Source organism: Talpa europaea (assembly GCF_964194135.1).
Source record: "Talpa europaea genome assembly, chromosome: 7".
NCBI lineage: Eukaryota > Metazoa > Chordata > Mammalia > Eulipotyphla > Talpidae > Talpa > Talpa europaea.
In genome coordinates, this window is record NC_140074.1 from 1,375,356 (window position 1) to 1,398,229 (window position 22,874).

The 22,874-nt window shown below is 66.6% G+C and overlaps 1 protein-coding gene across 3 annotated transcripts in view; it reads left to right on the forward strand.

Annotated features, from left to right (window-relative positions):
- Nucleotides 1–22,874, forward strand: part of VAV2 (vav guanine nucleotide exchange factor 2) — a gene marked incomplete at both ends in the record, with an annotated part of 84,103 nt that overhangs the window by 45,745 nt on the left and 15,484 nt on the right. For 2 of the 3 annotated variants that reach the window (XM_084238799.1, XM_084238801.1), the window contains 11 exons: nt 1,237–1,305; nt 11,230–11,332; nt 13,822–13,920; nt 15,337–15,405; nt 16,197–16,297; nt 17,229–17,328; nt 18,035–18,130; nt 18,805–18,873; nt 19,773–19,859; nt 20,880–20,965; nt 21,715–21,847. In XM_084238799.1, the coding sequence (XP_084094925.1) occupies nt 1,237–1,305; nt 11,230–11,332; nt 13,822–13,920; nt 15,337–15,405; nt 16,197–16,297; nt 17,229–17,328; nt 18,035–18,130; nt 18,805–18,873; nt 19,773–19,859; nt 20,880–20,965; nt 21,715–21,847 (1,012 nt within the window). Of the gene's footprint in view, nt 1–1,236; nt 1,306–11,229; nt 11,333–12,947; nt 12,963–13,821; nt 13,921–15,336; nt 15,406–16,196; nt 16,298–17,228; nt 17,329–18,034; nt 18,131–18,804; nt 18,874–19,772; nt 19,860–20,879; nt 20,966–21,714; nt 21,848–22,764; nt 22,780–22,874 lie in introns of all 3 variants that reach the window. The other variant, XM_084238800.1, reaches the window with a different exon arrangement.

The window sequence follows — 22,874 nt, forward strand, 5'->3', positions numbered from 1 at the left end:
CGTCGGCACCTGCAGGTGGGGAGCCATTGCGGGGAGTCAGGGTGGAAGCCGCACCGTGGGGCCAGGACGCCCAGCTGGTGGCGGGACAGGAGGGGGGAGAAGTGGCCGCAGAGCCCCGTGGCCCCAGCCCCTCCTGGGCTTTCCGTGCCGGCTGGACCGGGCCCCAGAGGCGGCTCCGCTGCCCTCTGTGCACGCGTCTCCCGCACTACATCGGGGCCGGTGTTGCCAGTCACAACTGGGGGGACCTGAGTACTTCTGGGTGGTCTCTTGAAAGCTCCCCTTGAGGGTGCCTCCTCGTGTCCAGGGCAGGCTCGCCATCATGTTGTTTGGGGGAGGGAGCGCAGGAACACCTGGCGTGTGTCCCTCTGTCCACCCGCTCCCCTGTCCCGGCCCCCCAGCCCGGCCCTCCTCCCGCCCGGCCCCGTGCGCCCGCTCGCCTCGCTCGCCTCCTGCAGCCCGCAAACCCAGCCCCTCGACCTGCGTGTCCTCTGGACACCGCCGCCCCAGCATCCCCCGCCAGCACCTGCCCACCCGCCCACCCCCCGCCTGTCCATCCCCGTCCACCACTGTCCATCCTCCACCCGTTCCCCGCCCGCCAGCCCCCCAGCCACCCCCCATCCATCCGTCCCCCTGTCTGTCCACCCGTCCCTCTGTTGTGGGTGACGCTGAAGGAGAACCATTGTGCCCCCGGACGTGTCACCGCGTGACCCTGCTCCTGGTCACCTGACCATCTCCCGGGGCAGGTCACTGCCGGGAGGTGGCTGAGACGGGCCAGGCACTTTGGGGCTGCCCCGAGCACCCTGGGCTGGTGGGCTGAGGGTGGGCAGCCGTGGCTGATGCCACCAGCGCCCCCTGCACCCTCTCCTTTGGGTGGGGGCTGGCAGCTGCCCTCCTGGTCTTTGACTCACCTTGGGGAGGTCCGGGGAGCCCCACATTCCTATTTCTGGAATTGCCCCAAAGTCTGGGGGCAGGATTGTCAGCAGGACGCGCACCATCCCCTCCCTTGCCAAGAGGGGCCCTCGGGTGCAGGAGCGGGCATGGGCGCCCCCAGAGCCGGGCACAGGGTCCTTGCTCTGCACCCCCCGGGGCTGGTTCTGTGTGGCAGTTGCGGACCCTGCTCCTTGCTCCCCCGGCAGGGCCTGGGGGCTCTCATCCCAGGGGTCCGTGATGGGGCACGGGGGCGGGGGGCGGCGGCACTGCTACTGAGACCCACTCACCCGCCCTCCTCTCCCGCAGGCCTTTTCCCTCGGAGGAGACGGCAGAGAACGACGAGGATGTCTACCGCAGCCTGGAGGAGCTGGCAGAGTAAGGGGGCAGGCCTGGGCCGGAGGAGGGAGGGCAGGAGAACCTCTCCACGTGGAGGGGGTGTCGGGTCCTTGCTGGGGTACTGGGGCTTCTGCAGCCCCTCTGCCAGATGAGCTCTCGCTTCACACCTGCTCATTTCTAGAAGACTCCCGGCTTGTCCAGTGGCGTGGAGACTCGGGGGGCTCTTGCAGAGCTGCAGGGATGCGGGGGGAAGGGCTGGCCTGTCCCCGGGGCTGGGGTCCAGGCCAGGCTGGCGGGGGTTCGGGTAGCTGGTATCTCCAGAGCCAGCCCGAGCAGAGGATATAGCAGAGGCGGTTTGTGGGTTTGGGGGTCTAGAGCTGAACTTAGGCCTGCCCCTAAGCACAGGCGTCTCCCCTTCTGCACCCCACTTGGCCCTGCCCACTCCTCTAGGAGGGCCCTCCCCCCTGCCTGCCCATCCTGGCGCTTCTCCTCGTGGCTCTGGAGCCCGGTGCCCACTGGCTTCCCTGGGCTGGGGCTCCCCCAAACCCGTCCCGGCCAGTGGGGCCCGACGCTCAAAGGGCGGCCGACAGCTTTCCGGGAGGGCAGGGGGTGAGGAGGCAGGGCCCCAGCCTGCGGGAGGGAAGGCCCGGGGACGTGACCGGCCTGCCAGCCCTGGCCCACTGCCCTTGTGGGCGGGGGATGGGGGGACCTGCTTGGGGCCTGCCGGCCGGCCCGCACTGCTATTGGACAGTTGGACAGCGGGGCCCGGCTCCCCCGTAATGGGCGTGTCCTGGGCGGCCTCCGCCTCTCCCATCATCCTCCAGCCCAGGCGCGGGGTCGGCCACGACGGCCTCACTTGCTGGGGGGGCCCGTGTGCCCCTGCATGCGCGCCCTCTGGACCCCCCTGCAAGCCCGTCTTCTTGGTCTCCCGCCGAGGCGTGACTGGTCTGTGACGTGGCCATAGTTTCGGGTGCACCATGGTCCTTGAGTCGCCTCTGTTTTGAAGGGATCCCCGCAGTCAGCCCGGGTGACCCCCTCACGCCCAGGTGCTCGTTATTGTCCTCATGGTGAGGGTTTGTCAGACCTCCCCTCGGCAGCTGTCCCGCCACCCCGGTGTCCAGGCCACGGCTCCGGGGCCAGCACGCCGGGCCTGTTTGTTCAGGGGCGTCTCACGGCACCGTCAGCCTCCTCTACCCCGCCCCCCCGCCCCCCGAGACCGCCAGTCTGTCCCCGTGTCTGAATGTGATTTATGTGAACAACCCGCGGCCCCCGGGAAGCCCCATCAGCGCCTTGGCCACCTGGAGGGCCCGGGGGTGCTGGGGTGTCCGGTGCACTCCACTTGGGCTCCCGGCTGGAGGGCACCCCGAAGGGCCTGGGGCCTAGCACCCCTCGACTGGCTGCGCCTGCGGCTTAGGCTGTCTGGGTCAGGGGGACTGCAAGTTTCAGGCGGGTGGGCCGAGCTCTGGGGGCTCCTGGGCGCCAGCTGAGTGAGGGGCTGCTCACCCCACTCTAATGGGGACGGGCTCAGGGAGGCGCAGCTGGACATGGGCCCCTGGGGAGGGGACCCGCTGGCCTGGAACCTCCTTAACACAGTGCAGTCTTCTGCCCGTTGCCCGGTCTCCTGGGGGGGTCTGTGCAGCAGGTGCCCCCATTTTACAGGTCAGGAAACTGAGGCACGGGGGGGGGAAGCGGTGCCACATGGCCAGTCATGGCAGAGCCACGGTTTGCCCCCAGTCTAGGCCCTGGCCGCCCCCCGCGCGGCCCTCCTCCCGGCCAGCCAGGCGCCCTCCCCCGCCCAATTCCTGCAACTCGCTGCACCTGGTCCGGCGCGTTCGGGCCTGCGGTCCCGCCTGGAGTCAGCCACCCCGTCCCCTTCCCCTGCTCCGCCGCGGGGCCCGGGTCACCTCCTGTGCCCAGCCCGGAACGCGGCCTCCGGCGCAGCTCAGGAAGACAGGCCCGTGGCAGTTCCGGCGGCCGCATCCCTGCCGGCGCGGGTCGTAAATCACAGGCCGGGGCGCAGCTGAGTCTGGAGCTTGCGGTCGGGTCCCAGAGGCTCCAGCTTAATAAATTTTTCATGGTTCTCCCCCCTTTCCTTGCACTGAAAAGCAAGATTTCCTAGCATCCTGTCCCCACGGACTTGGGGTTGATGCCTAGCGATTACGGCAATTTCCAAGACAAGAGCAGGCGGCCCCCCTTTCCTGGCTGGCCTGGGGGAGCGGGGAGCAGGGGCGGAGCTGAGGCCAGGCTGCATGAGGGGGCCGGCTCGTCCCATCCTCGCCAGGGAGGCCACCTGGTGTGCCCCCGGCCCCTCCTGGACCCCTGACTCTCTGCCGGCGTGTGGCCGCAGGCCAGGGCCAGCGTGGTCCGCATGCGGGGTGTCCCATGTCTTCTCAAGGCCCAGCGAGGGAAATCCAAGTGCGCCGACCTGTGGTCCAGTCTTTCACCCTCTGGCTACTTAGCACTTTTGTGCCATCTCAGCACTGGGAGCGGCTATCAGGAAGGACACCCCTGCCCGGTGCCCTGCGCTATGCGGCCGTGTGGGCAGCTGGGGGGTTGGAGAGGCGGTCAGAGTGTCCCTGGAGATGGGCGAGGGTTGCCGTGTGGGACCCCCAGACTACGCCTTGGGGAGGACGTTCCTACGGCCCATCACTTCAGAGGGCCCGTGGGCCCCACGAGCTGCCGCTGCGCAGGGAAAGACCCTTCCCTACCTGGAGACTGTCCTGCTCCTGCCCTGCTTGTTCCTGATGCCCATCCGGCCCGGGACCCTCAATCCCTGCGCGTGGACAGTGACCCCAGCCTTAGTTTCCCCATGTGCAGCATGAGGAGCCGGCATCTGCGCCGGGCGCTGCTGGGAAGACGGACGGTGCTGCCCGGTGGGCTCTCCATGAGCGCCTGGGGTGGGGGTGCATAGCGTCCGTTTGCCAACCATCCAGTTTCCGGATGGCCGTGTGGCACTGTCCAGGACAAGCCGCCTCAGCCCCGTGTGATGGGCACTTTCTAGTGGCTACACCCCCCCCCCCGCCCCGGGTGCGCCCACCGTTTGTCCATTCCTTCGCTCAGCCAGTCAAGGCTCGCTCACAGGGGGCCTGAGCCGCCCGCCGCAGCGCCCGCCCGCCGTGGGGCCGCGTGCTCAGGCTGGCGTGGGGCTCAGGTTCTGCTCTCTTGGGCTGTGGCTCCCTCCTGGGCCGGTTGAACGCCGTGCAGCGACCTCACAGAGCAGCTGGCGGGGGAAATTAAGACAAAACGTTGCCGCTTGAAAATGCCTCATGAAGCGAACGGGCCCGGCAAGGCCTGGGATCTGCTGCCGTAGCCCCTGCTGCCCTTGTCCCTCTTGCGTGCCTGTGTCCTGGGGTGTTCCTGGGAGCCGGAGGGGTGCTACTCAGGTCTCACACCTGCCCAGATGCTGGGTGGCCCCAGGCCAGGTGCAGCGGCTGGGAGGCAGATTGGCACCCAGAAGAGGGATGAGCCCGGGAGCGCCCCATGGGGGCCTGGATGGGCTGGCCGAGTCCTGGCCTGGAAATCAGGGAAGCCTTCTCAGAAGAGGTGACGGCTGTGTCTTGAAGATCAGTTTCCACCTTCACCTGCACTCCATGCAGCCTGGCTGAATGGAGGGAGGAGGCTGGGCCCAGGGCGCACACGTGTCCCATTCTGGGCCCAGCTGGCCCCCGGCTATCTAGGCAGCATCCACTGGGGTCACACCTGGACAGGCCAGGCTGGGAGGGCTTCTTGTAGGAGGTGTCGCTGGAAGTGCATTTTGCAGGGTGCATAGGATTTGCCAAAGCACTCTTCAGGAATCCTGCCCTGTGCCTGCCAGGCCACTCTTGGCCTTATTTTGGCCTCAGTCCAGGCAGCCTGGGGCTCAACTATGTGTTAGAGTGACCCTGGGGGCAGGCGGCACTGGACTCTGGCCTCTGCTGACTGTGGTCTATACAAGCTGCCCGACACCCTTGCCCTTCCGGATAAGGCTGAGGGTGGGCTGGGCAGAGGGCAGCCCATCTGCACCCCTTCCTGCAAACAGGCCCCTGGCGTCCCCACCGCCCTCCTCATGGAGGCAGCTGGCCTCGGCCGGGGCCCTGACAGCCCCTCGCTCTGCTCCCCGCCACCCGAGACTCCTCGCTGGCCCCTTGGTGTGTGGGCCTGAGCAGAAAGGCCTGGGCCCGCCCAGCCAGCACTGCGGAAAGGCCTGGCTTCTCCATGAGACAAGGACCTTCCACCCACTAAATATGCAAATGTGTGCAGCAGCAGAGACCGCGACTGCACACAGGCTTACTTTCATTTTTAATCCCTACCAAACCGGGTCCACTCCGGGCCCAGCAGCCTGTCACATGATTCTGTGACCTGCAGGCCGGGAGGCTGCGTGGAAGGGGTCACGGATGTGTGGGCATCTTGCCACTGCTCAGGAGGGAGCGGGGCTGAGGACTTGTGGCCAGGGAGGGGGACTTGACTTCTGTCTAGTGAGGCCCCCTCCCAGCGTTTCTTCTGCTGCCGAGAGCACGGAGACCCCCACCCCAAGTTACGTGCTGTGGTCCGCACACACCTGACCCACCTGGCTCTTTAGAGGTCGTGCCAGGGACTGAACAAGCAGCTCATTAGATTTCACTGTAACGTTCCTGTCATCCACGGAACTTCTGCTAGAGTGACTACCAAACTCCTATTCATCCTGCAAAACCCAACCCATGGCTGCTCCCTCCAAGAAGCCATCCTAACCCTGCCCAGAGGCTCAGAAGCACCAGGATTTCCCCAGGCACTGCACTGTCACCATTTTCCTGTGTGTGCTGTGTCCCCACTGGAGATGCGCTCCCCATAAGGGAGGTCCCTAAGGAGATAGCACAGAAGAGCTGTGGCTTAGAGGAAGTGATGGAAGTGGGCAGTGAGGAGCCAAGTGTGCTCCCAGGTGCACTTCAGGGGATCCCCTTGGTGCCCAGGCACTGCCCCATCCGCTCAGGCTTCACAACAGCCCTGCGAGGTGGGAGCTTTTGCTCTTACTTTGCAGTTGAAATCAAGGCTCAGAGAGGGTAACCTGCCTGGGGTCACACAGCACTTTCCGTGGCAAAGGAGGGATGGAAACCCTAAGCTGACTGTCCCTGCGGCTGGCGCCCTGCCCCGTCGTGACTCTCCCTGGCGGTGGGGCTCGCCAGATGCTTGGACAGAAGCTCAGGGGGCCTACAGGCCCCCTGGGACTGGGTTGCTCTGTGCCCAGGGGCACTGGCTTGCCCTCTCCGCGCCGTGGCTTCCCCACCCGTCATAGGCTGGGGCGAGGGCGGGCGAGGCTGGTGTCCAGCAGCGTAGAGAGGCCTTTATCCCTCAGCGTCCACAGATCCCCACCTCACAGACCACAGCCGGCTCCTGAGCTCTGGGAGCCCCACCCTTGCCCCCGCCTGTGGCGTGGGGTTAGGTGTCCATTTGGTTTCCTAGGAACGCGTGAAGGGTGGGCTGTCCGGGGCGGGCGCCAGCCGCCTGTCCACAGTGATATTTTATGTCCGCTGCAGCCACGCGGGCCCGCCCAGGGCAGCAGGCCCAGTGTGTTCATTTGCTTTGGTTTTCTGTGGGTGGCAAGGGCGTGGCGGGCCTCTGCGAGCAGCTGACGGTCTGTAACAAAACTGGGGCGGCGGGCGAGTTCCTGGGCGGCTGGATGTGGGGCGGGGGTGCCGTCGGATCTGGAGGGCGGCAGGCCTGCCGGGGCCCCCCGGGAGATCCAGGCCATTGTGAGCACTGAAATAATTGTGGGGATTTAGCATCTGTCAGCGCAGCTGCCTCCTGGAAATTGCCTGAGTGAAAGGGGGCTGGGGGAGGCGGGAGGGGCTGGAGCGGCAGAGGCGTCCACGCCATGGCCAGCTGTGGTCTCGCGCGATCTGAGTCCAGTCCTGGCTCCTGCCCCAGTCCCAGCTCCTGTCCACATCATCCTCTCAGGCACCTGGACAGAGGGTGAGCGCTGAAACCTGCGAGGCCAGATGGGCTCCGGGGCGCCCACGTTCTGCACTTCCGCCTGGCCGTGTGGCTGGTGCACTGGCCTCTTGAGCTCCTGTGCTGGGGCCTCGCGCTCCCTCTCCGAGCAGGGCCACGCCCTGCGCCTCCTGAGCACCCACTGTGCACGAGGCGTGGGCTACCCGCTCACCTGTGGCCTTCAAGGGTTGGTGCCTCCCACCTTGCAGGTGGGGAACTGGCTTTGTGCATCCTGCCCGGAGGTGCAGAGCAAGCGATGGCAGGTCCATGGCCCTCTCAGACTGACTGATGCTTCCACCTGGGGGCTCACTGGCCAGCGTCCCTGATGGATAGGGGCCGGGCCCCCGGCCCTATGGCCGTTACTGACTGGCTCAGCGCCACTGTTTTCCAGGGAGTGTGGCCTCTGATTGTGTGGAACCTTCAGCTGCTGGAACCCCCACATCCACCTCTGTGGCCCCGATGCGGCTGGGGAAGAGTCAGGATGCAGCGGGGCAGCTCCCAGGGCCCACAGAGGGTGTGCAATTGCACGTGCGTGTGCTCGGCCGCCTGGTGGGCTTTGGGGTTGGCTGGACGTGGCTCAGGTGCACCAGCCTTGTGGGCCTCGAGATAGCCGGTCCTGCTGCGGCTCTGCAGGTCGTAGCTGCTGTCACAGGAGAAAAGACACCACAGCTCCTCTCGAGTTGGGCCCCCGCCTGGTCACTGCATTGTGTTCCAGGCCTGTCACGCGGGGGGCTTCATGGTAGGGTCCCACCCCCACACCTGTCCTGCCCCATCCCCTGTCTGACAGCCACAGGCATCAGGTGCCCTGGGCCCAGCTGGCCATGACATCAACTGACCTGCTTTAGCGGAGGCCTGTGACTTGTCATGCGTCCCTACCCTGCTGGGGACTCACTTTTGCAGACACCCTAGCTGGGACGCCGGTGAGGGCGGATTTCCCTGCCACTGTTGGCCGCCGGCGAGGGTCTCCTGGGGCCAGAGCCTGTCACGCACGTGGGTCTCAGGCAGAACCGACGCCCCCTCCCGCCTCGGCGGCGAGGCCTGAGGAGCAGAGTCCGTGCCTGGTCCTCCGTGGCCCTGGACCTAGCAGGTCATCGGCCTCGGATGCGTCCCGAGTAACCTCCAGCCTGACAGTCCTCGTTTCTTCGTTGCCGAGAAACAACTATGTTTGATTTTACTTTCGCAGTTTTGTTTTCATTAAAAAAAAAGCCGCTGGGTGGTTTATTTCTCCTTCTCCCAAGTGTGCGGTGGTGCCGGCCGCTCCTCTGCACACTTCCAGATGGTACGCGGGCGCCGAGCGGGCTGCTCGTGCTCACCGACCTGAGTCCCGGCGTGCCGGGGGCGCCTCTGCCAACTGCGTGCTCTGGGGCAGAGGGTGGGCTCCGCTGTGCTCCCCGGCGGACCCTGGAGGACGGACCGTGCGGAGCAGCCGGCAGGGTGGCGTCGGCATTTGGAGTTTCCGCCCCCTGGAGACCCCAGAATGCCGCTGTCCCTCTCGTGTCTGTCCCTCTCGTGTCTCTGGTGGCTCATCTGAACCCCAGGGAGTCAGGTGAGAGCAGGGAGAGCAAGGCGTGGGGAGCGTCTTCATTGATTTTGAGAAAGAGAAGCAGCAGCTGAGGACGAGGCAGTGGCTGTATCGGGGGAGCTGCCCGGTGCACCTTGCCAGTGAGTGAGTGTGCAGCGCGGGAGGCGGCTGCGTCGCTCACCCTCACCTGGACGGGAGGTGCTGCGGACGGTGAGGTCCGGACGTCACTGCCTTTGGCCCGAGGGCATCCTCTGTCACACAGAGTCTCCTCTCGCTGGTTCGCAGTGAGAGGAAAGACATGGAGGACTGAACGAGCAGCCAGAAAACGAGGCGGGACATGTGGAAGCTGGGACCCAGAGGAGGCAGGTGTCCTCAAGTCCTCCTAGACCTCACATACCCCGGAGAGACCCCCGGGGTTCCCCGCATAAAATGACAGAGCTTGGGCTCTTGGGGGAGGAGAGGCGTTGCGTCTCAGAGCTGGCTTGGGTGGGTAGTGGGGGCCGGAGAGGACTTGGGGCCGGTGGGGTGTCCGGGGACCCCACCAATGTGGGGTGAGGGAGGGGCCCCTCCAGGCCAGCTCTCATTCACCCCCCCTTCATTGTCGGCTCGTGGCCCACTGAACTGCTGCCAGGCTCCCCTCCTCACAGCCACGGGGCGCAGCCTGAGCCTGCGGAGAGGGTTGTCATCACGCGGCTGGCGCGCCCGTGCCCTCTGCGCCCCCCACCCCTGTGTCAGCGTGCTCGGCGTGGTGCTGGCCTCGCTCTGTTCAGGACAGAAATCTGGAGTGGCCTGGCCCCCCCGTAGTGGATGGAGTCCAGGTGCTGGATTTGTGGGGTTAGCATCTGGAGAGGCAGGGAAAGGTTGGGGTCAACATGAGTGACTGTCCCGGGGCCCACCCAGGGGCCTGGACCTGCGAGACGGTCAGTAAGGGAATCTGGAGTCACAGACGGGCTCCTGGCTGCCTCGCGGGCCCAGCCAGGGCTCTGTTCCCGTCGGACACTACCTTGTGCCAGGTCTGAGCTGTCCAGACACTGATGCCCAGGAGGGCAGCTCGGGGTGGACGCAGCTTGGGGGAGAGAAAGGCTGGGCCAGTGGTGCCCCGCCCTGCCTGCACGGATCTTGGGGGGTCTCTCGGTGATGTGGCCATGGGCTGTCTCCCTCCAGGGGTTCTATGGCTTAGAAAGATGGGGTCTTTCAAGTTTCCCTTGGGGTGGGCCCCTGAGGGCCGCCCCAGGCGCTGGCTCTGGATCGTGGCAACTGTGCCCTTCCCTGGCCTGTCACACAGCGATGGCCTGGCTGGCTGCTCCTCAGCCCTGGAGTGTCCGCAAGACAGGGAGGTGTTCCGGAGCAGCGACATTCTCGCCTTCCATTGCTCCTAGGCTGCTGCGGGCTCTGACCTCATGGGGCCAGGCTGCTGTCTGGGACTCCCCAGAGAAAAGCCCCAATGTGTCACCCGTAGACCCATTGCATCTGGCGCTGCCGGGGAGGTGCTGTCCAGCCTGAGTGTGTTGGAGGGCAGGTGCTCTGCCATCTTCGATGTCTCTGGACTCACACTTGGCCCCTTTGAGCCCCAGCTATGAGACAGCGGGCACAGAGGGTGGCCCCTGGCACTGCCCGCCTCTGGACGGCACCATCGCAGCAGCCAGGCCAGAGTGACTCCAGGGGCCTCTCCCGGGCCCCGGGAGATGGTGGGCGCTTGGGCTGCCCACTGACTGATGGTGGGATAAGTGCCCGCGGCTCTCGGGCTTGGTGCCTGGGGATCCAAAGCTGGGTCTGGGTTTGATCCGGGGAAGAGCTGGGCTCGCCCGCACCTGCAGGTGCCTGGGAGATGCAGCGAGAGGGAGGCCTGTGGCCACATGCTCCTCCCTGGTGGTCTCCAGAGGGATGTGCTTTGGACAGGGGCCCTGGAGAGGCCGGCGCGCCGTCTAGGCAGGGGGTCCGGACCTTGGTGGCTCCCTGACCTGAGTCTCAGGATAGAGGGACAGCGTAGGCCGAATCGAGGCGGGTCACGGCTGCAGAAGGCCTTGCTGTGCGGTGAGCCGTCACGGCCCTCGCAGACTGTGCGCTCCTGCTGCCCTCTGTGTCCTCCTGCCTGGTGGGCCCTGCCTGTGGGCGCTGGCCCTGGCCCTCACTCCTCCCCTGCAGGGGTTGCACGACTGGCTGGGCTGAGCGCTTGGGGCCCTGGGGCTAGGTGAGGGCCGGGAGGCAGGTGTGCAGGCCCAGAGCTAGGCCGTGCTGTCCACCAAGAACCCCGCCAAGCCGGGCGTCACTCCCGCCCCGGCGAGCATCCAGCGCCTGCTGGAGGGCTGGGGTCAGAGCTCAATCGCGTGGCCAGAGCAGGGGGTGACCTCCCCACACAGCCCTGGGAGGGGCTGCAGCCCAGAGGGGAGGTGGGGGTCCCTGCATGCGTCCCCTGGCGGGCTTGCTCTGCACCCCCAGTTCGGGGTGGCTGGACCCCCTCCCCCCCATGCCTTCTGACCCACCTCCTTCCGGTGCAGCGAGCACGACCTGGGGGAGGACATCTATGACTGCGTCCCGTGCGAGGATGAGGGTGATGACGTGTACGAGGACATCATCAAGGTGGAGATGCAGCAGCCCATGGTGAGCCCCCAGCCCTGTACCCCCGGCCTTCTCCTTGGTAGGGCCCCGGCCCTTTCTTTGAAACCCCTGAGCCATCTGCACCACCAAGAGGCACTGGTCCGGAGGAGAGGGCCCAGGGGTGCGCGCTGGTCCTTCCCGGCCCCCATGGGTCTCCTCTGGGCGTGTCCTGGTGACCCCTCTGCGGCCTGTGTGCATGCTCCCATCCTCCCTCCCAAATGGCCGGGGAGACCGGCGGCCACACGGCTGCTGTTGGGCCCTCCGGGTCGTGTTCCATGGCCTTCTCCAGAGGGCCCGCAGGCTCCCCGACCTGCCTGTGCAGGGAGCCTTGAAAGGCCCTTGGGTGCCAGCCCCACGCTGCAGGCGGCGTCCTGCCCCTTTATGCAGAGCGAGGGGACCAACATGGTCTCCATTAGCCAGCTGTGTGTCTTTTTTGTGGCGAGGGTATTTATTTCCAAGCTGGCATTGGCTAATAATCTCTTGGCTGCCACTTTGCTGCAGCGAGTTTATTGACAGCAGCTGCTATGCAGAAGGAGGGGGTCCTGCCAGGCTGGGATGAGGGATGGGGAGGTGGCCACAGCCTCCTGGGCCTCTAGGCCCTGGGGTGACTGAGATGCCCCTTGGCTGTGGTGGCTTCCGGTGCTGTTTGCTCTCGCAGCCGAGGTGGGGGTGCTCTACACGCAGGCTTCCGTGTTCCCCTCCAGACAGGAGCACCAGCTGGTGGTGGACAAGCCAAAAAGCTGGGGGGGCAGGTCCTGCAGGCCTTCCCAAGAGCCTTTCCCATGTGGATGGCACCTGCCCCTCTGCTGGCACCGCCCCCCACCTGCTCCTAGGAACGGCCTTCTCACTGTGTCTCCGAGAGGCTTGGGGGTGCCCCCTGCGTCGAGCAGGGCTCTGGCTTCCAGCAGGGTGTGGTCCAGGTCCGGCCAGGCTCCTCCCGAGCAGCTCCCTTCTAGCTTCCCAGGGCGGCCTTTGGTGGGAGGACGAGCCCCGGCCTGGCTCCTGGGATCCCGCTGAGCCTCCCCTGGGCTGGCCTGGAAGCTGGTGGCTGGGTTTGCCAGCAGATCCTTTGGAAACTGGACCGTCCTGAGGCTTCCTGGGGCAGGGGCTGGTGCTTCTCCAGGGGATGCTCCTGGGCCATAAAGCTGGAGAGACACCCCCCCCCCGCCCCCGCCCCGGCCACTCGGGGCCCGCCGCTGTCCCTGGTCCTGAAGCGCGCAGGCCAGGAGCTGGGCTGCACACAGAGCCCGGGAGCCCCACTCTGCTGGCATCCTGGCGCCTGGCACTGGCCTCACAGCTGTCCTGTCCACTCTGGCGGGCGGGTCTGCCTCCTGCCGGGCCATCTGGTTTATTCCCTCCCTGTCGGGGTGGCTCTGCGGGAACAGAGTGGAGGTAGCGGGTGGTGATGTGGCCAAGGGAAGAGGCCGGGACAGGCGGGGCCGCTGGAGCCGGCTGGGGGAGATGGAGCAGCTCTGGCCGGGCCGGTGCAGGCGGAGGGCCGCAGGGTGGTCTCGGGGCTGCTGGCCAGTGCGAACGAGTGCCCTGACTGCCCCAGCACGGCTGGAAGCGACAGGGCTGACACTGCTAACTGTTCTGTGTTCCCTCCCATGCTCTCCAGATTAGATACCTGCAGGTGAGTGCTAGCGGGGAGGCCCGGGAAGTCCCGCCAGCCCGTCCCGCTCTGCCTTTTGGGGCGGAGTCAGACCTCTGCAAAAGCGGGGGAGCCTGTCCCCAGGGCTGGGCGCCTCATTTACACATTTAGGGGGTCATGGCTCCTCACCCTCTCCACGAGCCCCGAGAGTAAGTGTGCAGCCCTGGCTGGGCAGTGGGGCTCTGCGGAGCCCGGCCCCTGGGCATGTGCCCACACCTTGGGCCTCGGTGACCCTGGCAGCGGTGCTGGGCACACACCCCGGAAGGGGCTTGCTCAGCCTAAGACTTCAGGAGAGCGTCAGAATAGTGCCCACTGCTGCCGCTTCCCCATGGCTTCACAAGCTCATGGTCAGGGTCACCTTCCCCGCAGGCCGGCAGCTGCCCCCTGGCCCTGGGCAGAGGTGGTGGACACTCGGGGAGGCCTGCCCGGGCCATGCTTGGTGTCTGTCTCCCAGGCACTTGCTGGCTGACATATTGGTGGACAGATAAGGGTCCTGAGGGTCTGGGCACGCTCTCCCCTGCCTCCCAGACAGTCTGCACACAGTAGGCACTTTAAGCAAAGTGACACCAGCTGTGTGTGCTGGGAGGGGCCTGCTGAAGGCCTCACCCTGGTCTGCTGAGGACAGACTTGGGAGCCTGGGTTCTAGAAACCTCTGTGCCTCTCTCCCTTATCACCAGGCCTCAAATTTCTTCCTCTACAGAGGGGGGCGGGAGGTGTTGGTCCCCTCCTTCTCCATCTGCCCCCGCCACTGTACACTCAGCGTCCCCAGGCCCCGTGGCCAGGCCCCACGTCAGCAGGCAGTGGCCGGGTGGGCCCTGCCTTACACCCGCCCTCTCTCTAGAAAATGGGCATGACGGAGGATGACAAGAGGAGCTGCTGCCTGCTCGAGATCCAGGAGACCGAGGCCAAGTACTACCGCACCCTGGAGGACATCGAGAAGGTGGGCCAGCGGCCAACGGGCCAGACTCCGGCAGGGCGGGCGATGGGGCGGGCGGGTGCTCTCCGTCAGGTCCCTCCCCAGGAGGAGGCGCCCTCACCTTCCCTCTGCAGCCCTTGCACTCTGCCTCTGCCCCGCCCTGGCTGCGGGCCCTGCTGGGTTGGTCCTTGTCCAGCGCCGTCACCCCGGCCCTCTGCCCCCAGCGCCACGCGGCCTGGCCTGGCTGGTCTCTGCCCCTGCTCCACATCAGCTGTGCTGGTGACGGCTTCTGCCCCGGAGCACATGAGCATCCTGGATGCGCTTTTACCTGGAGCTGAGCGCCTCCTGTGTGCCCTCTCGCCCGCGCCTGAGCGCCTCCTGGACTCTCACCTGGGCAGGCACTGCACTTCCTCCTCTGAGAAATGGGCTAGCAGCTGTGGGGGGCTGTGTGATGAGTCAGTCCCCTGGGCAGGCCTCTGCCCCCCGAGTGGCTGGCCATCTTCTGTCCCGCCCACCTCACCCGGCCTCCTGTGGGCAGCAGCTCGGGGCCATTCCTCAGGCCACTGCCAGGGCTCGCTGGGGAAAAGCCACCAGCATTGTTTTCCGGGGAGCAGCTCCCCAGAGCCCTGCAGGTCTCCCCATGGCCCCGTGCCCTGCTGGCCACACGGGTGTCAGTGAGGGGCTCCCCTCCCCACCCCCCGGGCGCAGCGCACGGGCTGAGAGGGTGTGCTCGGCCGATGTGGCGTGTGCAGCGGCCTTGGGGTGATCCTGCCAATAACCCTCCCCGGCCGTTGTCACCAGAGGGGAGCCGAGTCGCGGGGAGGCCAGTGCCAGCATCTCCTGAGCGGGCGGCTGAGCTGCCACATCCAGCCTCCAGGGCTTGTTCGCCAGCAGGGGTCTCCTGCTCCACGGGTGGCCTAGGAGAGGTCTTGGGCTCGGACACAGACACACTGGGCTGCCGGCCGGGACCCGGGCGAGGAAGGCGCAGGGAGGGGTTGGCCTGGTGGTCGGCCCTGCGGGGGCCTCCAAGACAGGCTGGGGCTGGAGGGCTCGGGCTGGAGATCACCCCTTGGCGCAGGCTCAGGAGTCCACATGTAGGTGGAGCCACGGGCTGCTCGCTGACCGCGGGTGTCCCTTTGGGTGTGGCCCACACCTGCCTCCCAGCCTCACCCCTGAAAAGTCCCAGACAGCGGTGGCAGCTGCAGCTCAGTCCTGTGGCGCGTGCAGTGGCTCCATGCAGTGCCCGCTGCGCTGCCCTTGTCCTGCCGGGTCTCCCCAGAATCCCACATTCTGCAGGATGCACTGGACACCCCATGTGCCAGGCCTGTGCAGCCGCCCCAGGGCGCCATGCGTCGACCCTGGGCCTTGGCGGGGCTTTTGGGGCCCCCGTGGTGGCGGCATCCTGCAGCCTGGGGTGCAGCGAGGGGTCCTCTCTTCCAGAACTACATGGGCCCCCTGAGGTTGGTGCTGAGCCCAGTGGAGATGGCGGCCATCTTCATCAACCTGGAGGTGAGGGTTCCCGCCCCGCCACGGCGCCTGGGTCCTGCCTCCTGCTCGGCCGGCGCCCCGTGGTCCGGAGAGCCTCGTCCCTGCCAGTGCCGCTGACTCTGGCCGTAGGGCTCCCGGCTGCTGGCAGGTGTGGCTCAGACACGCACCCCCGGGGGCGAGGGTTGAAGCAAGCCCCCCTGCTCCGTGGAGGGACTCGGGCAGGCGGGCCGCGGCAGATCACCTGGCATTGCCGGAGGGTCCGGGTGGGGTGATGGGCTCCCCGGATGCTGTCCCCTGCTTCCCGCTTAGCCCTGCCACCGGGGTGCTGAGAGCTGGTGTGATGCTTGCCAGCCCCTGGGCCACCACTGGGTGGGTGCTGGGCACAGGGACTGCCCCAGCTGGGGCTGTATGCAGTGGACAAATGACCAGGAACAGAAGGGAGTCAGGTTAGGGGTTCTGGGGGAGCCCTGGCTGCTGCCCGCTGGTCCCTGCCTGCTCTGAAAAGTGGGGAGACACCTCTGCAGGATAAGGCGCACAGGGCTGGAGTCAGCAGCCCCTGGCCCGTGTCCTGGGCTGCAGGGAGCCCCTGTGCCCTGCTCACCGGGGAGGGTCGCCGGGATGCCCTGGGCCCTGCCCTCGGCCCTTCCTGGCACCACGTCAGGGGCTGTCACGGTCACGGGGGATGAACGTGCACCCCCACAGCGGTGTCTGTCACCTGCGGGAGCGCAGCCGTCGTCATGAGGGTCCTGGGGAGGGGAGACCCACGTGCCGCGAGGGCGGGGCCTGACGTGCCCCCGTGGCCTCTGTGCCAGGAGCTCATCAAGGTGCACCACAGCTTCCTGAGGGCCATCGACGTGGCCATGATGGCGGGCGGCGGCACTCTGGCCAAGGTCTTCCTCGACTTCAAGGAAAGGTGAGTGGCTGGCCTCGTGGCTGCCTGGGGCTGGGCAGCGGGCAGCTCCCAGGCGGGGTCTCGCTGTGTCCTTTGGGCCTGTCCTCCCTTGGAAACTGAGGAAACAGAGCACCCGCCCTACCGTCACCTGGGGGCGCCCAACTCCGGATGGGAGGAGCCTTGCGGGCCCCGTCTGCCCGCGGCCCGGGCGCCTGGGGCTCAGCATTGTGCCTGCAGGAACCAGGCCCGGAAGGGGCACCCGGTGCGTCTGCCCCAGCAGCGCTGCACCAGGGGCAGAGCCCCGCCCTGTGCGGGCCTTTGGGAGGGGGTGGGGTGTGCAGGCAGGAGGCTGTGGCTGAGCCAGGCCCCAGGGCACCTCCCTGCGTGGGGCCAGCCAGCGAGGGGCCATGGGTCCCAGCCCCTGTCCTCTGGGCCACTGGGCTTGCAGGGGTGCTGGGCTCCCGGCCCTGCCCAGGATGCCTGGCGTCCACAGGACAGAGAGGCTCTGAGGCCAGCTTGAGCCCTCTGAGTCGTCCGAGCTGCCTGGATCCAGGCAGGAGGGGTCCTGACTCGGCACTGGGGACCAGGCCCAGCCTCCCCACCAGTGGCTGCAGCCCTTGTAGCTGGTGCCTCGACGGGCCTGGTGTCTGCCCCCTGTGGGCAGCGCCCTCCTCTCTGCTTTGCCTCTTTAGGGGTGGGGTAGGGGTGAGCACCATGTCCTGACCCTGGCCATGCCCTGGAGTAGAAGCTCGGTGGGGAACCTCCTTGGGCCAGGGGAGCAGTGGGGTACCCCTTCTTCCCAACATTTGGGGCCCCTCCTCCTAGCCTGGTGGTGGCTCTGGAAGGGGGAGGAAGCAGCACTGGGAAGGCCAGGCCCGAGCACGGGAGGCGGTGGGGCTGGGTGCTCATGGCTGGGGTGCCCGGCCCGGCTGAGCCCCCCGCGCACCCCCAGGCTCCTGATCTACGGGGAGTACTGCAGCCGCATGGAGCACGCCCAGACCACGCTGAACCAGCTCCTTGCCAGCCGGGAGGATTTCAGACAGAAAGTCGAGGTGACGGGCAGCCCCGCCGGCTGGGGGTCCCCGAGGTGGCAGCCCGTGGCCCCTGTTGTGGGGAGGTCGGGACAGGGCGTTTTTGTAGATGTTTCAGTGGATGGTTTTTCCCCTTTGGATTTTGTTGCACGGGGGTGCCTCTGGGTGCTGAGTCACCCTGGTTCTGGCCTATGTGGATGCCCCAGGGTCCCCGGGTAGCAGGAGCCATGGAGCCCCCCTTCTCCCCTTCGCACCCCAGGCTCTTATTCCCACATGAGCCCCCTCCAGGCCCCGTCCTCATGTCCCTTGTTGGGGCGCCAGGCTGCTCCCTTGGGGCAGGGACCCCATGTTGTTAGGCCTCCAGAGTGAATCCTGTGCAGGTCCCTTTGCCCCAGCAGTGCTGAGGCGGGTGTGCCCTTGGAGATGCAGGGTATCCCCAAGTGTCCGAGCTACCAGAGGGGAGCTGCCTCCTAGGAGCTGGATCCCTGCGGGTCTCTGGCCAGCTCAGGAGGAGCCAGTCCAGGCCCACTCAGAACCCGAGTCTTCTCGTGGTCACTGAGGACCCAAGCCTGCCCACCCTGGGAGCCACTGCCCAGTTCTGGGAGCCGGACTGGAGGCCAGGCCCCCGGGCCCTGGTTCAGAGCTTGGCCTCCCCCTGGCCTGGGCATGGGGTTGGCCTCTGGTGCCTGGGTGGGGTGCTCCCACTGACTGGCCCCCGACACCCCAGGAATGCACCCTGAAGGTCCAGGACGGCAAGTTCAAGCTGCAGGACCTGCTGGTGGTCCCCATGCAGAGGGTGCTGAAGTACCACCTCCTCCTGAAGGTGAGGCCCGGGCCCGGACCCCGGGTTTTGATTAGGCCAGGTGCCCTCCAGGGGACCGGAATGGAGCCCCTACATGAGTGGGGTGAGATGTGAGCCAACAAGCGACGAACCCGCTTAGGCTGTGACTGCTCGGTGTGTACGTGATTTGTGTGTGTGTGTGCATGCACGCGCGTGTGCATTGTAGGGCTCTCTCTCTATATTATGTCATACAAAGGAACACATTAAAACAGTTGCAAGATGTGGAAACCTGACAGAAAAGCTGAGGTCCTCCAGGCCCCGGGAGCACCTGCGGTTGATCACGTAAACCTCTGAGCTTCTTGGTGGCCATGGCAGAAGCGGAAATCAGGCAGACAGACCTGGGGAGGGGCTGGTTTCTGCCAGGTGCCCTGGGGGCCTCTAGTGAGTCAGCCGGTCCTGCTAGCTCAGCACGTTTCTTTGTGTCCCCCTGCGCATCTCCCATCAGCCACATGATTTGGGGATGTCCCTGCCGTGAAGTGGGGGTGGCCTGGAAGAGGGCCTGCTGTCGGTCTCCTGGGCCTAAATCTGGAACCAGAGCCTGGGCAGGCAGGGGGCACCTCTGTCCCTCTCTGTGTGCACCCCCATGCCAGCTGGGGACAAGGGCAGAGGCTGGTACCCCCAAGGAGAGACACATGTCCCCTCTTGCCCACCCCCAGGAACTTCTGAGCCATTCTGCTGACCGGCCCGAGAAGCAGCAGCTCAAAGAAGCACTGGAAGCCATGCAGGTGGGTGGGTAAACTGAGGCAGGGCACAGCTGGGCCAGCGTGAGGCTTGTTGCATGGAGGTCTTCAACTTGAATTGGGCTCTCTGGCAGGCCTGGCCCTGGGATCACTCATCCAGCAGCACTGTGGCAGGGCAGGGGTGACACCCACCCAGCAGCACTGTGGGTGGCGGGGGGAGCTGCAGGCCAGCTGGCCCCCCAGGAGCCCCTGCCACTGGCTGTCCCCGAACAGCCCTCCAGGCCTGGTGTCTTCTTGGGGCACCTCCTGTAGCACCTGTGGCCTGTTCCACCACCGGCAGCCTTGGGGTTTCCTGCCTGCCCGGTGGGTGGGCTCCTGTAGGAACAGGCAGAGGCTTCAGAGTGGAGGCTGGGACTGGCTCCCACCTCGGCCTGGCTTGGGGATCCCGGCCAAGGGCTGGCCTCTGGGGGGTGGGGGTTCCATGTCATGCCACCTGCAAGGCTAAGGCTTCTCTGGAGCCCCCAAAATCTGCGACTTTACAAGCAGACAGCAGTGGGCACTGCCCCCTGGTGGCCAGCAGGAGGGCTGCGGTGTGTGGACAGGCCCGGCCAGCAGTGTGGGGTCATCAAGTCTGTGGGGTGCCCACCCCCCAGAGCTGAGATGCTGGTGGACCCAGGCTTAGGGACCCGGTTTCTTCCAGTCTAACCCAGAAGAACTCCAGCGGAGTTTGGGGCTCCCAGCTCACTGGGGTGCAGCTTTAGGCTGGCTTTGCCTCCCTGCCTCCGTTTCCTCCCTTGTCAAGTGGAAGAGACGATTCTCACCCCTACCCTGGCCACCCCTGGGGACACAGAGGGGCTTTGGGGAGCCCTGGGACTGCGGGGTGGGGTGGACCCTCAAGCCCGCCCAGCAGGGGCTGCTCATCCCCCGTCCTTGTTGTTTCCAAGGACTTGGCGATGTATATAAATGAAGTTAAGCGGGACAAGGAGACCCTCAAGAAGATCAGCGAGTTCCAGAGCTCCATCGACAACCTGGTGCGTGGCGGCCCCCAACTCGCGCCTCCGCCCTGGTCAGGTCTGGCCGCCGCGCAGGCTGGCCCTGCTGCCCCGAGGGCGGCTCCGGGCTGGCTCCCCTCTCCCTGCTTGTCGGTGTCCATGCCTTGCAGCCCACCCAGGCTCGTGCCCTGGGCACGAGGGCAGCCTGCTGGCTGCAGGGCTAGGCCCGGGGGGGGCGGTGTGGCGCCCCGCTGCCTGGCCTCAGGAGGGGAGGGGGCTGCCGGCACGAAGCTCCTTCTGCGTGGACCCCTGGCCCCGCCCTGCTCCCCGCTGTCCCCTGGAGAGCCGCCCTGCTGACACCGGGGCTGCGTCTCCCCGGCTGTGGGGCTGCCCCCAGCACTGCCCGCTAGCACCCCCAGGGATGACCGGGAAACCCGGCTGCAGGACCCCCAGGCCTGCTGGCCGCCGCTCACCCCTGCCGGAGACGGGCAGACGGGGTGCTGTGCTGGGGGTCAGCCGGGGTCCCCGCTCATCACTGACACGCGGGGTTCCCGCCGCGGATGCAGACCTGGCTTCTTTGCCAGGGAGACCCAGGCGTTGGGGTTTTCTTGAGCTTTTCCCCCTGCGTAAGGCTCTTCCATCGGGGAGCAGAGCCACGCAGAGGAGGAAAATGTCTTTCTAGGGCCCCAGAGAGGGGCTCTGCGGCCAGGGCGCCGCTTGTTCTCTGGGGCGGGTTTCTTGGGGCGGGACGTCTGACTTGGCCGCCAGGTCCCTGCTGGGCTGCACACAAGCGCGGCCTGTTAGCCTGGCCCCGGCCCGCCCCGGCCGGCCGTCAATCGCCCCTTGTCCCCGCAGCGCTGGCGGGCGGGGGCAGGGCCGGGAGCCTGCAGGGCCAGAGCTACCCCGGCTCCCGCCCCCGCCCCCAGGAGCCCCAGGCGCTCTGGCTTCCTCCCCCACCCCCACCATGGGCGTGTGCCCGCTGCCCGTTGGGGTGGGGTGCGCGGGCAGTGGGGGCTCCCCTGGTTGGCACAGGGCTCAGGGCCTTTCCCTCTTCCCCAGCAAGTAAAACTGGAGGAGTTTGGGAGGCCCAAGATCGACGGGGAACTGAAAGTCCGGTCCATAGTCAACCACACCAAGCAAGACAGGTGAGTGGGCGGCGGCCAGGCTGGTGGCGCGGGGGTATCCAGGCTCCCGGCTGGGCGCTGCCGCCGCGGGTCTGGAAACAGGGCCTTCCTGTGGAAAGAGCCACTGCCCTCCGGCCTTGTGTTGTTCTGTTAATTGCTTCCTTCCTTCTCTGGGAGAGCGTCTGTGAGCCACGTCAGCCAGTGGCCGGGCTGTCCTGTCCGTGGCCAGCACTGGGCCAGGCTGGGGAGCCACCAGAGGCCCGGCCCGCGAGCTCAGCGCTGTGGCATGCGGAGAGAGGGTCAATGACTCTTTGCGGAACAGCTGCATAGGGTGGGAGCCCGGGCTCCAGATGAGCTGGCTTGAGTCTGTATGCACCTACTGTGTGCAGGGCAGGGGCTGCAGTCCCAGCAGATGTGGGTCCTGTCCTCACGGGGCTCCCAGTCTAGTAGGGGGTGGGCAGGTGAATAGGCAGTGACCCCCAGGGGCCAGTGCTTGGGCTTGGGGAGTCCCCATGAGCCTCGAGCCAGGGGCCCGGAGCCCAGGAGGGCTTCCTGGAGGAGGTGTATTGGAGTGGCCGAGACCTGGCTGAGGGGACAGAGTGAGCCAGGCAGGGGGGCGGGAATGTGGGACAGCAGGTGACGGGCTTGGGGACTCAGCCCTCTGGCTGCCACCCCAAACACCCATGGCTGCCCCGTGGCCTTGGAGGACAGTGTGCGCCTTGGACGCAGAAGCGCCCCATGCTGACGGCCCCTGGCCGCTGTGGGGCCAGGTACTTGTTCCTGTTTGACAAAGTGGTCATCGTCTGCAAGAGGAGGGGCTACAGCTACGAGCTGAAGGAGATCATCGAGCTGCTGTTCCACAAGATGACCGACGACCCCATGAACAACAAGGACATCAAGAAGGTGGGACAGCGGGGCCACAGCCGCCATGGGCGAGGGCTGAGGTGGGGTCAAGGGGTGGCCTCGAGGAAGGGGGTGCTGGTGTGGACTCGGTGCTGGCCAGCCCTGCCGCCTGCTCTCTGTGGGATGGGCTTCCCTCCGTCACCCTCTGTCACTGTGACTTGTGCCGGAGCCAGCCTCCGTGGGGTGACCCCACCTCTCTGGGGAGTCCTCCCTTGAGGACTCTGCAGGCCTGGGAGTTAGCCCTTGGCTGCCCGGCTCTAGCCTGCCTGGCCCCCTGCAGCAGGCAGGCCTTCTCCCTGTGTGGCCTCACCCTCGAGGGGTCAGTGGGGGCCTGGCTATGACCTGTGAGACCGATGTCCAGCCAGGAGGAGGCTGTGGCTGTGGCTGGGACCACAGTGGATGGGCGGGGCCTTGTCTGTGGGGGTGGGGCCATGGCCTTGGGGTCGGGGTCGTGTCCATGGGCAGGGCCAGCTGTGGGGGTGGTGGGGGCGCATCTGGGGATGGGCCGTGGCTGCTGGGTGTGGTGGTGGCCGTGGGCAGTTTGCCACACTTGGTTCAGTTTGGCTTCTGCAGAGCCTTCTGCCCGGGGCCGGCATGGTGGTCAGAGCCAGTGTTAAAAACCCCAGTATCTGCACCCGAGTTTACAGTGTGGGACGCTGGTCCAGGACGTTCCACCTGGGGGAGCTTGGGGGGGGTGATTTGCCTAACCCTGTGTACAGAGACGCTACAGAGCCCCTGGAACAGTGAGCTGAACCCCTCCCAGGCCCCCCGCCCTTCCTCTCCGGGAACGAGGCTGTCGTCCTGGTTCCCACCCCCGGGCAGCCAGCAGCGGCCAGTGTCCCGGGCCGTGGCCCCCAGTGCAGGGCTGGACGGGCCTCTTACTGACCAGTCCCTTTTCTCTTCCTTATGCTTCCTAGTCTCATGGGAAAATGGTAAGCTCCGGCCCCATCACCCCGTTCTGGGGTGAAGGCCTGGGTGGCTTTGCCTCCCGCTCCGCCCCAGCCCTCCCCTGTGTCTCCCCCGTCTT